At 37.1% G+C, this 17,314-nt stretch overlaps 1 protein-coding gene across 1 annotated transcript in view; it reads left to right on the top strand.

Annotated features, from left to right (window-relative positions):
* Positions 1–17,314, top strand: part of CCDC148 (coiled-coil domain containing 148) — a 284,626-nt gene that overhangs the window by 83,701 nt on the left and 183,611 nt on the right. The window contains exons 4-8 of the mRNA XM_043488354.1: positions 3,867–3,970; positions 13,917–13,999; positions 14,202–14,353; positions 16,501–16,596; positions 16,673–16,854. Coding sequence (XP_043344289.1) covers positions 3,867–3,970; positions 13,917–13,999; positions 14,202–14,353; positions 16,501–16,596; positions 16,673–16,854 — 617 coding nt within the window. The remainder of the gene's footprint in view (positions 1–3,866; positions 3,971–13,916; positions 14,000–14,201; positions 14,354–16,500; positions 16,597–16,672; positions 16,855–17,314) is intronic.

Below are 17,314 nucleotides of genomic sequence, written 5' to 3'. Positions count from 1 at the left end.
TGTGTTATTGATCATGCACAAGTTATGGTATGCTAGATAAGACGCCAGTGCTCACATTCAGTAATCTAGTCTTTCAAAGGCTGAGACCTGAAGCCAAAGAGTAGAGGTGGGCAGAAAATCAAGACCAATTTTTGATAAATTAAATGTTAACTCTTCATTCCCAATTTAAGTACAAAAGAGATATTTACAATTATTTTTATTTGAATTTCTTTGCTTAGCAAGAATGAATATTTCTTCTTGTCTAGCTCAAGTAATCCATCTACTATTTCTTGTTTTTAAAAACATTACAATATGGACAATTGCAAGAATAAAATTATAATTGTAAAATACATTACAATATGGACAATTGCAACATTAGAGTGAATGGAGTTATTAATTGCCACATGATATTATCCACATTAGACTATTAACAACTCTTGACCATTGTTTCTGCTGTACTCTCACCTACAATTTCCCTCTGTAACAGATTATTTTGAATCAAATCTCAGATATTATAATATTCACCATAATTATTTCAGTAGGTATCTTTAAAAGATTAGGGCTATAAAACCCCAAACCCTATAACACTATTACTATTGAAATGTTAATGATTTCTTGATAATTTCAAATAATTGATGTTAAATCTGTCTCCAATTTTTTCACGTTTTTTCAAATTAGCATCTAAATAATATCCATATATTATAATTGATATTTACTTTTGTAAGATTTCCTCCTCCATCCTCTTATATTCTTATAATTTATTTTTTGAAGAAATTATAGTATTTGTCCTTTATAGTTTCTTATAGTCTGGATTTTGCTGATTATATCCTGGTGGTGTCATTAAACATATTGTCCTATGTCTTGTATTTCCAGTGATTGGTAGATATTTGCAGAAACTTGATGAAATTCAAGTTCAATTTGTTTTGGTAAGAACACATTGACAGAATCTCTGTGCTTGTCTTTTTTCATTACAAACAGTGCTGCAGTGGATAGCTTAGTTTATTTATCTTTTTATACTTTGGCCAATATAGTTTTCAGGTAGATTAGTATAGGTATGATTGCTAGGTCAAAGGATAAATCCATGTGAAACTCCAAATTCCCTTCTATGGGAGTTTGCATCATTTTGCATTCCCACTTGCAATGTAAGAGACAGCATGTTTTCCCATAGCCTCACATCATAGTGTTTTGTTGAACATTTGAATTTTTGCCAATGTGATGTTAGATGAGGTATGACATCTTAGTGTAATTTTTAATTTTGACAGTTTTCATTGAGTTATCACTCACATATAGTGAAGTACACAAATCTAAAGTGTACATGTCAGTGAATTTTGACACAGGCATATGTAGCCAGCACTTAAATTGTCTACTAATTACTGCTGCTTCTACCTAAAGATGGGTCATCTGGCCCATAGGACTTTTAGATGCCTATTTAGGGTTTTGGGAGACAGAAATGGCAACCCACTCCAGTACTCTTGCCTGGAGAATCCCATGGACAGAGGAGCCTGGTGGGCTGCCGTCTATGGGGTTGCACATGGGTCAGACACGACTGACGTGACTTAGCAGCAGCATTTAGGGTTTTATTATCTTGGCTCATCACAGTAAACTACAAAGAAAATCTCTACTTTCTGATGTTTTAATGAATGTATTACTTTTATAATTTTTAATTCATCAGCATTCTGCATAAATAATCATCTACCTTAATTATTGACTTCAGATGGCTTGTTGTTCAGCAAACTGAATTGGAATCATCTAGAAATTACTCTATTGATAAAGATACAACATTAAATCTTCTCATTTTTTAAAAACTTTTCCTTTTTTTAAAAAAAGTTTTTGGCCTAAGGATAGAAGGAGAGTCAGTGAGTGAATTTACAAAGAAGTCAGGATGTTCTGCAAAATATTGGAAGTGTCTAGTGAAAAATAGTAGCTTTATTTTGACTTTTATAGTCTATCTAATTGGTCTTTCCCTGGGTCCACAGGCAGCAGCATTGATTTTTTTAAGCTATAAAAATCTGTCTACATTTTTCACCAATGTGTTTTAATTTTTTTACAATATGGACCAAATATGTCAAAGAAATCTAATTTTAAAAGTTTTGCCTCATGCAACAAACTCCAGAGACTATAGATGGCAAATAGTTGGAATGAGTTTTAGGCATTCTTCAAGCAAACACAAGAGTGTCTGAATTTAGAAACACTACATATGTACTTTTATTTTTTCAGTGAAATAGAGAAGGCTATATGTTTTTCTGCAATGACCTGTTCTGACTTAAATATACTTTTCTCCAAAATTTTATAATTGTAGCACTCTTAAGATTTGACTTTGTGTTTTTTTAAGTGATGCTTGGGTTATTTTGTTTTCTTATACTCCTAATTTTGAATCAGTAACCAGAACAGCAGAAAGATAAACTCAAGGTTATAGTAATCAGTGAATGACAGCTAGAAATAGCATGCATTATACAGAGTCTTTTTAGAATTTCTCTTCTGAAGTTTTTATATCTTCAATATTGATCTCGTAAAGCTTTCAGAGTACTGAGTATTCTAGTAGCAGTGAAAATATAAAATATGCATATTTCATTGAGTTTCTGATTTGAGATGAGCACTTTTATAGATATTTAAAAGTATTGATATGAAATACACAAGTTAAGCATATATAAATACACAAGTTCAGTGTCAGTCAGAGTCTAACCATGAGACAGACAAATACTCAAGGATTTAGAATAGGGGGGTTGTTAATGCAGGAAATAGTTACGCAGGTGATGGAGCTGAGAAGCCAAAGGGCTGTGAACCAATAAAGGGATTACAGCAGAAGGAAGTCATTATCTTGCCTGGGTTGGAGGGCAATTTAGCAACAGCAAGGTTGTAGCACACCCCATAGGCTGAGGTTACCCAGAGATAGCTGGAACCAGGGTAGAACTGTCAGGAAATGTTGGTGCAATGGAGAAAATGCAGATGCTTGTGGAGACTCCTCTGAGAGTAAAGAAGAGTGAATAATCCTTTGGCTCGCCTTTCCTCCCTCCCTCCAATCACCCACTACCAGTGTCTCCCTTTGGCTGAACCCAGCTGGAAGGCAGTTTCAGGGGTGTCTGAGAAACACAGGCTGCTCTCTGATGTGGAGCAGATGAGGGAGCTGGCCAAGAATGGATCTTAAGGCAAACAGACCCAAGCCTGACATATCTTATTAGCAGAAACCCCAAAGCATGAATTATGTACTACATTTTTAATTTGGAAAAATTTAAATTGATTTGAAAATTTGGGTTTCAGTGCTCTTTTTCACTATTTCCTTGTTTAATACCTTCAAATAAAGATTTGCCTGAAGTTTTAAAAACTTTATTTACAAAGTCATGGAGTCAAAAGATTAAAATTGTACATGCAATTCAAGGTCATATTTCTAGTAGATGCTGAAACTAAGGCCAGTCCTCCTAATAACTTATCCAATGGTTTTTTTCCCATCCTGTGCTGAAGGATTACATAAAACCAATCCGAACACCAAGGTTCTATGTGATTCTGATATTTACGACCTTGATGGTCTTGACCAAATTTTTTTAACTTATCTGAACTTCAGAGTCCTCATCTGTAAAATAAGAATAATGATATTATGATGCTTGGCAGGGAAGATGTGTAAAAAGGCAAGAAAACATATAGAATATTCATGCAAATTTTCCTTGAGTTGGATGAATAAGGTATTATTTATTGTATGTGTGGGAAATAGATTTTTTCCTTTCTAAAGAAAGGAAAATACCTTTCTTTAGAAAGATGCTAGTGTCAGAAAATGCATGAATAGGATTGAAAAAGAGAAAGTATTTAACTTAGAAAATAAAAATTAAACATTTTTATTTTGGAAACACTTTAAAAACATCAGAATTGCTTCTCTTTCGTTCCTCTGAATCTAGATCAGAAAAACAGTGCAGACTTCAAAGTTATCTAAAGAACAAACACTAATAAAGCAACACAAGCAAGTGTGGTGGCAAGAACACCAAAGGCTAAATGAAGTCAGGTAAGAACTGAGAGAAATCTCAATATGAATATGCAGGAATTACTGAGTTGCACTTATCTAGGTAGATGTTCTGTAACTTTCTCTTTTAATTAAACCATTATAATCAAAATGTAACATTATAGTTGAATTGGACAGTAAATCAAATTAAGATCCTTTCCTTTTTCACTGTAAAGCAGCTATACTCCAATACAATTTTTTCAAAAAATAAAAAAGGAACCCTTTCATTTCTTCAGTTTTATTTGGAATCTGATAAATACATTAATCTATTAATACATTTCCTTTCCTTCAAAAAAAAGAGATAATCTTCTATATCTGCTAATCACTTACTTCTCTGCACTCCCATTCATACTTGTATTTACATTATACTTTAGCACATTGGATTATAATGTTATGCTTGCATATTTGTCTTCTTAAAATGTGGTAAACTTCTTGGGGACAAACATCCCATCATATTCATCTTTACCCAGGATAAATAGAAAGAGATAGATAAATGTTTCCAGTAAATGAACTAAGGGATTCAAATTGAGTGATTTCTAAATGATTTCTATCTGCATCATAACTAACTCAATTTGGATTTTTGATCTTTGCTGTTATTTTCAGCAGTCACTTCAAGATAAATTAAAACAAAATAATGATTTTATGTGGTGGTGGTTTAGTCACAAATCGTGTCCGACTCTTGTGATGAACTGTAGTCTGCCGGGCTCCTCTGTCCATGGGATTCTCCAGGCAAGAATACTAGAGTGGGTTGCCATTTCTTTCTCCAGGGGATCTTCCTGACCTAGGAATTGAACCCAGGTCTCCTGTATTGCAGACAGATTCTTTACCAACTGAGCCACATTATATACTTGGTCTTAAATGTAATCTTTGAGAGAGAAATTCCTTTTCAAAGGTCAAGGCAGGAAGAGGAGGCAGATGTGTTTCCCCTCCTTTAGGGGCATATATATTAGTTTTAATGATGGTGGTATTTATAAAGTATACTTTTAAAAATATATACCTGTAAGCATATATTTTATAAAATGCAGATAATTTTTGTGGTCTCATTCTAAGCTAAATTTCCAAGTATTAATACCATTAACTTTATTTTTGACATGCATGCTTTTCATATTATAGGAGTTTCCTATTCTGGAAAGTGATTCCTACATGTGACATAAAAGGCTCATGAATGGAAATAGTTTTAAATTATTATATAATGTAAAGAAAAAATTATATAGATTTTATCATTCATATTTCCAAAATGAAAACAAATCACATCCGTCTTATCCCTCAAAATGTCGCCTATTATGGAGATAATGTTTGAGCCCATTGGAAAATTTTCTTTTTAGATTTACATAATTGAAAAATGAAAGCCAATAGGAAGTTTTAATTATGGTGCTCACTGATGCAGACTCAAATGTAAAGACGCTGGAGAAAGTTATCCTGCCTATTCCATACCCTTCTTCCTGTGTGTATATGTTATTCTTGAGGTAGATAAAAGAGGCATATACATATTATTATGGAAAGTAATTCTTTCGGGCTAACTGGAATGACACAAAGATGATGGAAATGAGGAATATTCAAGTAACAACATTGTCTTGCAATTTGTGACAACTGAAATCGGATAAATGAGAAGAATTCCAAGATAACTTTCTGTGTTATTCTAGAATGTAGGCTAATTTCAATGTGTAGTCAGTGAAATTAAAAACTACTAGTGATGGAAAGAAAGCTCAAGAAATGGCTAAAATTTCAACAATTTAAGGACCACCAGAAAATCAGGAGTTTAAACTCTGTGTCTCTCGTTCTTTAAAATCTACATTCCCTTTTAATATAAGATTGAAAGTAAAATATTTTTATGTATCGCCATAAGAGACTTCATTTAAAAATCTCAGGTCCCCAGAAGGTAAGGGCTTCCAATGGCATCTAGCTTTTGCTGGGTAATTTAGTATACACCAAAAAGACTAGAGATCTCTTCAAGAAAATTAGAGATACCAAGGGAACATTTCATGCAAAGATGGGATTGATAAAGGACAGAAATGGTATGGACCTAACAGAAGCAGAAGATATTAAGAAGAGATGGCAAGAATACACAGAAGAACTGTACAAAAAAGATCTTTACGACCTGATAATCATGATGGTGTGATCACTCACCTAGAGCCAGACATCCTGGAATGTGAAGTCAAGTGGGCCTTAGAAAGCATCACTACAAACAAAGCTAGTGGAGGTGATGGAATTCCAGCTGAGCGATTTCAAATCCTGAAAGACGATGCTGTGAAAGTGCTGCACTCAATATGCCAGCAAATTTGGAAAACTCAGCAGTGGCCACAGGACTGGAAATGGTCAGTTTTCATTCCAATCCCAAAGAAAGGCATTCCCAAAGAATGCTCAAACTACTGCACAATTGCACTCATCTCACATGCTAGTAAAGTAATGCTCAAAATTCTCCAAGCCAGGCTTCAGCAATACATGAACCGTGAGCTTCCAGATGTTCAAGCTGGTTTTAGAAAAGGCAGAGGAACCAGAAATCAAATTGCTAACATCTGCTGGATCATCAAAAAAGCAAGAGAGTTCCAGAAAAACATCTATTTCTGCTTTATTGACTATGCCAAAGCCTTTGACTGTATGGATCACAACAAACTGTGGAAAATTCTGAAAGAGATGGCAATACCAGACCACCTGACCTGCCTCTTGAGAAACCTATATACAGGTCAGGAAGCAACAGTTAGAACTGGACATGGAACAACAGACTGGTTCCAAATAGGAAAAGGAATATGTCAAGGCTGTATATTGTCACCCTGCTTATTTAACTTATATGCAGAGTACATCATGAGAAACACTGGGCTGGAAGAAGCACAAGCTGGAATCAAGATTGCCGGGAGAAATATCAATAACCTCAGATATGCAGATGACAGCACCCTTATGGCAGAAAGTGAAGAGGAACTAAAGAACCTCTTGATGAAAGTGAAAGAGGAGAGTGAAAAAGTTGGCTTAAAGCTCAACATTCAGAAACTAAGATCATGGCATCTGGTCCCATCACTTCATGGAAAATAGATAGGGAAACAGTGGAAACAGTGTCAGACTTTATTTTGGGGGGCTCCAAAATCACTGCAGATGGTGATTGCAGCCATGCAATTAAAAGACGCTTACTCCTTGGACGGAAAGCTTAGACCAACCTAAATAGCATATTAAAAAGCAGAGACATTACTTTGCCAACAAAGGCCCATCTAATCAAAGTTATGGTTTTTTCCAGTAGTGATGTATGGATGTGAGAGTTGGACTGTGAAGAAAGCTGAACACCAAAGAATTGATGCTTTTGAAGTGTGGTGTTGGAGAAGAATCTTGAGAGTCCCTTGGACTGCTAGGAGATCCAACCAGTCCATCCTAAAGGAGATCAGTCCTGGGTGTTCATTGGAAGGACTGATGCTGAAGTTGAAACTCCAATACTTTGGCCACCTCATGAGAAGAGTTGACTCATTGGAAAAGACCCTGATGCTGGGAGGGATTGGGGGTAGGAGGAGAAGGGGACAACAGAAGATGAGATGGCTGGATGGCATCACTGACTCGATGGGCATGAGTTTGAGTAAACTCTGGGAGTTGGTGATGGACAGGGAGGCCTGGCGTGGTGGGATTCATGGGGTTGCAAAGAGTTGGACACAACTGAGCGACTGAACTGAACTGAAGTAGTATGTTGGAGCGTCTCTGGTGGCTGAGACAGTAAATAATCCGCCTGCAGTGTGGAAGGCCTGGGTTTGATCCCTGGATCGAGAAGATCCCCTGGAGAAGAGAATGACCCCAGTAATCTTGCCTGGAGAATTCCATGGACTGAGGAATCTGGTGGGCTACACGCTATGGTGGTTGCAAAGAGTCAGACGTGGCTGAGTGGCTAACACTTTCACTTCACTTTCAGGTAGTATGTTCAATACTTTACATGCTTTGTTTCATTTAATGCTTACAATGACTCTGCAGAGTAGGTATCATTGTTATCCTAATTTTAGAGTTGGGAACCTTGAGGTTCAGAGAATTAAAGTTATTTGCAGAAGGTAAATCAGCTAGTTTATGTGGAGGTGGTATTGAATCATTTGCCTACAACTCCTAGACTCATTGAACATGGATCTGAGCAGCTTTTTCTTTTTTTCTAGTGGAGTCCATTCACATCACCTGAGATCTAATTGGTCTAGCCTTGCTAGGAAAAAAAAAAAAAGTAAAGCATTTCCCTAAACTTAGTTCTTTGAAATCTATCATAAGCAGATTAGATGATTAAAATTTCAAAGTATAAAATTATATTTTATATTTAAATTTATAAAATTATATTTACTATTACCATGGTTTCCAAACTATACCCCCTTGAAGACCTTGATACACTTTGGCAGGAGCACTTTCTTCCTTGTTTCAGAATGACTGGTTTAGAGATTAGGAGGTTATTTATATTGGCCATGTGGTAAAGAATTACAATTATTAGTTTAATAAGAATTTTTGAATAATAAAGTTTGAGAGGTTTACTTGTAAGCCTTACTACTTTTACTATAGTTTCTTTTAGAAATATATGTGGTCATTTACTCATAATTTTAGTTTTAAAGCATTATTTTAAAAATAACACCTTTATCCAGAAAATATCATGAGGTTTTACCAATAATTAAATACTGTCTGGAAAAGTATCTTTAAATATGAAAATGAGACCAGTATCCACACTGTGTGACTCAGGCCACCTGAGAATTTACTCAGAGTTCATCCCTTTGCCGGTTATTGTGATATTTCCTTCCCTGTCTTCTCTGTTACACAGAAATCGGGACAGCTTCTTACAAGAGAGAAAAGCCAATCAAACAGATAGTCTGAGGTCCCCAATTGTCTGCACTGCTGAATTCCTTCCTTAGTGGAGGGGTAGAGCTCTGGCCTTCAGCCTGTCTGGTGCCCTCATTTTCTGCTGATCTTCTGTCTGTTAGTTCCAGTGAAGGAACTTTAACATCCTCTCTTACTCCGTCTTTCACAGTCCTTGCCACTGTGCTGTTGTTTGTATAAATGGCTTTTGACTCCACCACTCTCCAGTGCCCCGTGTTTTACTTGTTCTGCCTAAATTGGTAACTTTGCCCCAGAAATACCAGGTGGGGCTGGGTAATTTTTGATGTCTTAAGGAGACTGATTCTACTACATCTGGAACTTTGGCAGCATCTTGGAAGGGCAAGGAGTATGAAAGTAGGAGGAATATGACTCCTGAGACATACTCTCAGGAGTCCTGAGAGCTCGAATGTGTCCTCACCAGGCTGGTTTATCTTGCAAGAGGTTGCATTGCAACTGGGTTTATCTAGGAAGTAGATTAATATATCCTCTAGGCAAACAGTCACACAAAAACGCAGGAGAATTTTTGTAGTCATCATATTCAGTGGTACCAGAGGACAGGTCAAGTAGCAGTAGGAAGTACTTAAATGGGCAATTTGGACAAGGAAATTTGCCTTCAATTTGTCCCATCTTCAGATGCGGAGGCAATAGTATGCGCTGCAGAGTTTCAACTTGGTGAACACTTGGTACTAAGTCTACATGTCAGTGGTGAAAAGGCAAGGTTCTCCTCCCAGGAGTTACCAATTTTAATGCCTTTGAGCCCGTTGCAATTTTTATCTATATTTCCTAAATCAAATTCTACAAAATAGATATACTCTTCAAGATACTCCATGGAGAATAGTGAATTTCCTTGTCCCATAATTAGGAAAATATTTCATATTTCATCCTTTTTTGGAGAATCTCAATGCACTTTAGCATCAAGTTTCTGAAAAATCCAGCACTGTGTAAACTTATCTGATTTGTTTAGTTCACCATTTCCCAGTTTTCTCTAACATCTTATTGATGTTTCTGTTTTATAGGACATGATTTGGGAAACAATGTATATTCACAAGCTTGTCTTGTAGTACTTGCTTCTGGATTTCGTTAGCCAATTAGGACAGTTAGAGAAAGAGACTAGTCTTGTCTGTTGGGTCAGGGTTGTTGATCTAGGAAGCCAGGATGGAGCTTACTAGAATTATTACATGCATAGTAGCAGATTGATCTCCTGTATGATCAAAGCCAGTTCTGTTGGTTTTTATGTTCTATTATGGCTTTCTGGATGATGAAAATATAAGGGGACTGAGCTAAATGATTTATAAGTGCTATATTTTTGTTTAAAATATCTAAGTAAAACTTCCCTGGTGTTTCAGTGGTTAAGAATGTGCCTTGCAACTATAAGACACTGATGAAAGAAATCAAACATGACACAAATAGTTGGAGAAATACACCATGTTCGTGGGTTGGAAGAATCAATATAGTGAAAATGAGTATACTATGCAAAGCAATCTATAGATTCAATGCAATCTCTATCAAGATACCAACGGTATTTTTCAGAGAACTAGAACAAATAATTTCACAATTTGCATGGAAATACAAAAGACCTCAAATAGCCAAAGCAATCTTGAGAAAGAAGAATGGAACTGGAGGAATCAACCTGCCTGACTTCAGGCTATACTACAAAGCAGCAGGCATCAAGACAGAAACACAGATCAATGGAACAAAATAGAAAGCCCAGAGATAAATCCACACACCTATGGACACCTTATCTTTGACAAAGGAGGCAAGAATATACAATGGAGAAAAGACAATCTCTTTAACAAGTGGTGCTGGGAAAACTGGTCAACCACTTGTAAAAGAATGAAACTAGAGCACTTTCTAACACCATACACAAAAATAAACTCAAAATGGATTAAAGATCTAAATGTAAGACCAGAAACTATAAAACTCCTACAGGAAAACCTAGGCAAAACACTATCTGACGTAAATCATAGCCGAATCCTCTATGACCCACCTCCCAGAGTAATGGAAATAAAAGCAAAAATAAACAAATGGGACCTAGTTAAACTTAAAAGCTTTTGCACAATGAAGGAAACTAAAAGCAAGGTGAAAAGACAGCCTTCAGAATGGGAGAAAATAATAGCAAATGAAGCAACTGACAAAGAATTAATCTCAAAAATATACAAGCAATTCCTGCAGCTCAATTCCAGAAAAATAAGCGACCCAATCAAAAAATGGGCCAAAGAACTAAACAGACATTTCTCCAAAGAAGACATACAGATGGCTAACAAACACATGAAAAGATGATCAACATCACTCATTATCAGCGAAATGCAAATCAAAATCACAATGAGGTACCACCTTACGCCAATCAGAATGTCTACTATCAAAAAGTCTACAAGCAATAAATGCTGGAGAAGGTGCAGAGAAAAAGGAACCCTCTTACACTGTTGGTGGGAATACAAACTAGTATTGCCACTATGGAGAACAGTGTGGAGATTCCTTCAAAAATTGGAAATAGAACTGCCATATGACCCAGCAATCCCACTGCTGGGCATCCACACCAAGGAAGCCAGAATTGAAAGAGACACATGTACCCCAATGTTCATGGCAGCACTGTTTACAATAGCCAGGACATGGAAGCAACCTAGATGTCCATCAGCAGAGCTGAGGTACATATACACAATAGAATATTATTCAGCTGTTAAAAAGAATGCGTTTGAATCAGTTCTAATGAGGTGGATGAAACTGGAGCCTATTATACAGAGTGAAGTAAGTCAGAAAGAAAAACACCAATACAGTATATTAATGCATATATATGGAATCTAGAAAGAACGCATGACCCTGTATGCGAGACAGCAAAAGAGACACAGATGTAAAGAACAGACTTTTGGACTCTGTGGGAGAAGGCGAGGGTGGGATGATTTGAGAGAATAGCACTGAAACATGTATATCATCATATGTGAAATAGATTGCCAGTCCAGGTTTGAGGCATGAGACAGGGTGCTCAGGGCTGGTGCACTGGGATGACCCTGAGGGATGGGATGGGGAGGGAGGTGGGAGGGGTGTTCAGGATGGGGAACACATGTACACCCATGGCTAATTCATGTGAATGTATGGCAAAAACCACCACAATATTGTAATTAGCCTGCAATTAAAAAAAAAAGAAAAGAAAAGAATGTGTCTTGCAATGGAGAGAGTGCAAGTTCAATCCCTAGTTGGGAATAGGATCCCAAATGCCACAGGGCAATTAAGCCCTTGTACTGCAACTGTAAGAAAAAATCCCAAATGATGCAACGAAGACCTGATGCAGCTAAGTAAATATTTTTAAAAAATATGTTATGAAATAATTTCTGGGTATACTCCACTATCATGCACCCATTCTCAGTATATCAAGTTCATCAGTTCAGTCGCTCAGTCGTGTCCTACTCTTTTCGACCCCATGGACTGCAGCATGCCAGGCTCCCTTGTCCATCACCAATTCTTGAAGCTTGCTCAAACTCATGTACATCGAGTCAGTGATGCTATCCAACTATTTCATCCTCTGTCATCCCCTTCTCCTCCCGCTTTCATTCTTTCCCAACATCAGGGTCTTTTCAAATGAATCAGTTCTTCGCATCAGGTGGCCAAAATATTGGAGATTCAGCTTCAGCATCAGTCTTTCCAATTAATAGTCAGGACTGATTTCCTTTAGGATGGACTGGTTGGATCTACTTTCAGTCCAAGGGACTCTCAAGAGTCTTCTCCAACACCACAGTTCAAAAGCATAAATTCTTTGGCGCTCAGCTTTCTTTATAGTCCAACTGTCACATCCATATATGACTACTGGAGAAACCATAGCTTTGACTAGATGGACCTTTGTTGGCAAAGTAATATCTCTGATTTTTAATTTGCTGTCTAGTTCGGTCACAGCTTTTCTTCCAAAGAGTGTCTTTTAATTTCATGGCTGCAGTCACCATCTACAGTGATTTTGGAGCCGCCAAAATTAAGTCTGTCACTGTTTCCATTGTTTCCCCATCTATTTGCCATGAAGTGATGGAACCAAATGCCATGTTTATGATCATGGCATCTAGTCCCATCAATTTCATATGTAATCTTAAAAAAGCTTTTGACTAAGACCAGATGCTGAAGAAATGGTGTCATCTACAGTAGCACCCCCTCTTTTATGCATGTAAACAAAACCCTTGTCTCATATTTGTAAATTGGCTTAAAAGATGGTGGCACATATATAAAATAGAATACTATGCAGCCACTAAGGTAAACAATAATTACAAAAATTACTTAGAACAAATAAATATTTATTATTATTAAAGTTAGTTTTCAAAAAGTCTTAATGTAAAATGGTAGATAGGCTATAATTACAACTATTTAAAATATTCATGCATGTAGACAAAGGCTAGAAACTTACATACAAAAATAAAAATAATCATATTAAAGTGTTACAATTGTTGCTATTTTCTTATTTTATGCCATTTAAATTATTGTATCTTAACAATTATAATAAATCAAAACTCTTTTTATGATTTTTATTAAACCTGACATAAATAAGAGATTGAGTACAGTATTTTTATGTCCATTTAATGCTGGCTATAGTTTTACTCTAAAATGACTATATTTACATAATATAGCAAAAGTTTATTAAGATTTATTATATTTTTTATATATAAAATATATACTTTTACTTCCATCTCCCTAGGTCAGGACCTTCTCATCTCTGAACTTTTTAAATAACCTGCTTGTTGGTCCAGGTTTGCCTGATCCCCTCTTCATCTTCCATTTTTATTGACCACCCTCCTTCCAGCCCATCCTCCATCTTGTTGCCTTGGAAATCTTTCTGAAACACAGATCTGAATTGGTGTGGTCAGCTTAATAACCCTCAGTGGCTCCCCACTTCCCACTGCTCTCTCCATCTGAAATAGTGCAAGGACATATCCTGTCCTTGTCTTGCTAATTTTGTTACTTCTGAGGTATGCAGCCATACTTCTGTCTGTCTCAGTGTCCTGGAGATTATCTAATCGATGTTAGGAATGTAGTATGCTGTCTGAATTAATGAACAAGTGAATGAAACCACATTAGCTTGACTATTTCTACTGCTAGTTATTTTTTTAATTTGTATATATGTTTATGATTATAATATAATTGATTAAGATAATGTCTATTTCAGATACAAAATGGAATCTGAAATAAAATCCTTATTCAGTGAAGAGAACATTGGAAATGAATGTCTTTCTGACCTTATGAATTTTGGTAGGTTTTGTTTTTGTTTTATTTTTGGTCCCACATTTAAAGGGGAGTTTTGTTTTAAAGATGAAAGTGGGCCACACATTTCATTTTCTTTTAATATTAAATGCTGTTTGTTTTTTCTTAAGGAATCCAAAAAATCTGCATCTTAATGACCTGTTCTTGAAAAAACTTAATAATGTGTTGCTTTGATTTTGTTTCACCATAGAACAGGAGTTATCAGAACAATGGTGCACATATCTTAAAAATGTAATAAATCCTATTCAGCAATTGAGAGAAGATCTAAAATACAGACAGCATCACATTTCACAGTATTCACACTCATACAGTGAATCTAACTCTGTGAAAGTATTGGAAGAGGTCAGTATATCTCCTTTACTTTTACTAATGTTATATTGGAAGAGTCTGAGATGAACGTGTATGTTTTGTGTGCTTAAATAGAAGGTACAGCAAATTCTATCCCTGAATCTCTCCAAACATGCTCATTTCTCACCTAGAAATGTTACAATAACCTCATAACCCTGCTTTCCTCCTTTCTCCTCCTTCTAGTGTTTTCTGAGATCCTATCCTAGAGACAGGGATTAAGTCATCCTCCTGGTAAATCCCCTCAGGGCTCCTACTGGCCAGGGTTCCTCCTGTAATAGGGATGGGGCAAGTCTGTGGCTTGAGCTTCTGACCTTTAGTGTGAGATCCTTAGTGTAAGACCTTTAAAGAGAGACTGTTAAAGCAAGGTCCTTAGAGACCATTAGCATGTGACCATTAGGGAGTGACTGTTAGCACTGTGGTTACAAGTCCCACTTCACCAACAGTCAGCCACGAGGTGGTCCTCACAGCACAAAGTTTGGTGAGAAGTGGAACTCCACCTTCTCCCTGGGGTACTCCAGGCCCTCTGACTTCTAGCCAGCAGATGAGCTGGTGGACCTGGGGAAAGGCTGCGGGCTATGTCCTTTCAAGGCTCCAGAACCTTCACCATGGCCACCCACTGGCCAGGCCCAGGCCCTGAAGCAGCAGCAAACGTCTCCCCAATCTCCAGCTTTTAGACCTAATGGTGGTGGCAGTCTCCATGGTCTGCAGTCTGCAGGACCAGGTCCCCGCAACTTTGGGCCATGTGACAGCTGGTTCCTGGGCTTCTTGCTCTCTCAGTGATGATGGCTGGGTGAGGTCTGGGGACTAGATCCTGAAGGTGCCACCAGCTGAGATCTGCCTCCTCAGCCAGGCCCGGGCACTGGTGGGAGGACCCAGACTGCTTGCTGGACTAACGCTCCCAGGCAAGGTAACCAGCTGCCACAGGGACTCCCTCCACCAAGCCAGGGTCTGGATCTTGGCAGGAGGGGAGAAGTTGAACCTTGGGACTTTGCTCTTTCTTGTCAGAACAAAATATCATGTTTCAGTGGAGGGTTACCTGATCTTTGTGACCTGACCATGACTTGACTTGGAGAACAAAGGATCTGACACCAGAATTTTACAACAACTAACTATGCTCCTCCCTCACCTTTCCTATAAAAAGGGATTTGCTAAAAGCTTTTAGGGAATTTGGGGGTTTTAAAGGCATGAACTACCTGTCTCTCTGCAGGGCCCTGTAGTAACCCTTTCTCTGCTCCAAACTCTGACATTTTGATATCTCTTGGCCTCACTGTGCATTGGGCACCTGGTACCAAAACTCCCCATACATCTGACTCCACCTTCCAGCTCTTTAGTCTCACTATCTATCTGATACCCTGCTTTCCCTACTAGACTTTGTCCTAACAGTGCTGGCCTTCTTCCTATTCCTCACATAAGCCAGACTCCTTCCTGTCTCAAGGCCTTCGCATGGGCTGTTTCTTTTGTCCCACTGATGGCTCTTTTTGTCCTTTAGTCTTAGCTTTAATGTCTTTTCCTCTGAGATGCCTCTACTGACCACTCATACGAGAGAAGCCCAGTCACTCCCTATCCCCTCACCCAGTTTATACCTCACTTACCTCCTCCTGATGCTTTCTTACCTACTTTTTTATGAGTTTACTGACTACCTCCCCGACTAGAGCATAAACTCCCTTATCATGGTTGCACTGCATGTGTGTGTTTAGGTGATTTTTTTCTTACTCTATTTTTTAGTTGTTTTTGTAGTGTTGTCATATTGCTTTCATAAATAATTAAAAATGAACATTAAAAATCAGTGCCCATCTGGGGATTAGTAGCAAGGATGTGAGGAAAGGAGGGGGTGATTGAAACAGAGGCAGTCTGGTAAGCTTTCTGCCTTATCACAAACAAAACTCACTGTGAGTGCAGAGTGGCTATAATTGAACTCATTTTGGGGTTATATGTCTAGAAGCCCCTTTAAAGCTCCTTTGCCTGATGGACACTGCCTAGATGTGACATCTCTTGAACCCTCTTCCATCAATCCTGAAAGGGACTTTCACTTATTTAATTTGTCATCACTTATTGACTTTTGAGAAAAATTTCTGTGACTTTAAATTTAAATATTGAATAAATCAATAATTTGCATACCACTTGCTCTAAATGTCCTATAGGTTGACTTCGTGAAGAAACAATTGAAAGCTGTCTATGAACAACTTAGGCTAGAGCAACAGAAAATAGAAAATTATCTTTCAGACTGGAGCATGGAAGTAAGTGCAATACAGGTAGTAATCTATCAATTTGTCATTTACATTAAATAGAACAATCATATAATTTTTTTTTCAGATATTAGATCATTCTTCAGAAGAAAGAAGTAACCTGCTTAGTGAACTGCCCATGGAATTAGAAACTTTGGAATGTCCATACCCTGACTTGAAATCTTCAATCCTTAATGAGTTCTGTAACTTTACAGAGAAATATCAAAAGAAACTTCAAGATTTTGATCTGCAATTAGAAGACATATACAGGTGATAAGCTAAAACTTCTTCAATTATGTAGATTTTTGTCATCAAATTTTTATTTTTTTAGGGGTCACTATACTTCTGATTTACCATTTTTATAGACATCTTGTGCTTGGAATATAGTCTACCAGTAAACGTTTAAATTGACTGTTTGTTGAAAGGAGAGGTTTTCTTGTTTTTTTCTGTAAAATAATTTCCCTGAAGTAACAGTTTTAAAGATTTGTATATGGTTAAAATGGCAACCCACTCCAGTACTCTTGCCTGGAAAATCCCATGGACAGAGAAGCTTGGTGGGCTACAGTCGATGGAATCGCAAAGAGTCAGATATGACTGAATGATTTCACTTTCACTTTCAAAGTATCTTTCTTATTTATCGCTTTACTATTGGTAAGAAATAGTTTTTAAACATGAATTTTTGATAACTGAATTTTCACTTCAAGATATGAAGCTCCTCTTCAGTGAAAAT

The sequence above is a fragment of the Cervus canadensis genome, chromosome 15, assembly GCF_019320065.1.
Source record: "Cervus canadensis isolate Bull #8, Minnesota chromosome 15, ASM1932006v1, whole genome shotgun sequence".
In the NCBI taxonomy this organism is placed as follows: Eukaryota; Metazoa; Chordata; class Mammalia; order Artiodactyla; family Cervidae; genus Cervus; species Cervus canadensis.
The sequence above is the reverse complement of the archived record's forward strand: the minus strand, read 5'-3'. Positions and strand labels throughout refer to the sequence as shown.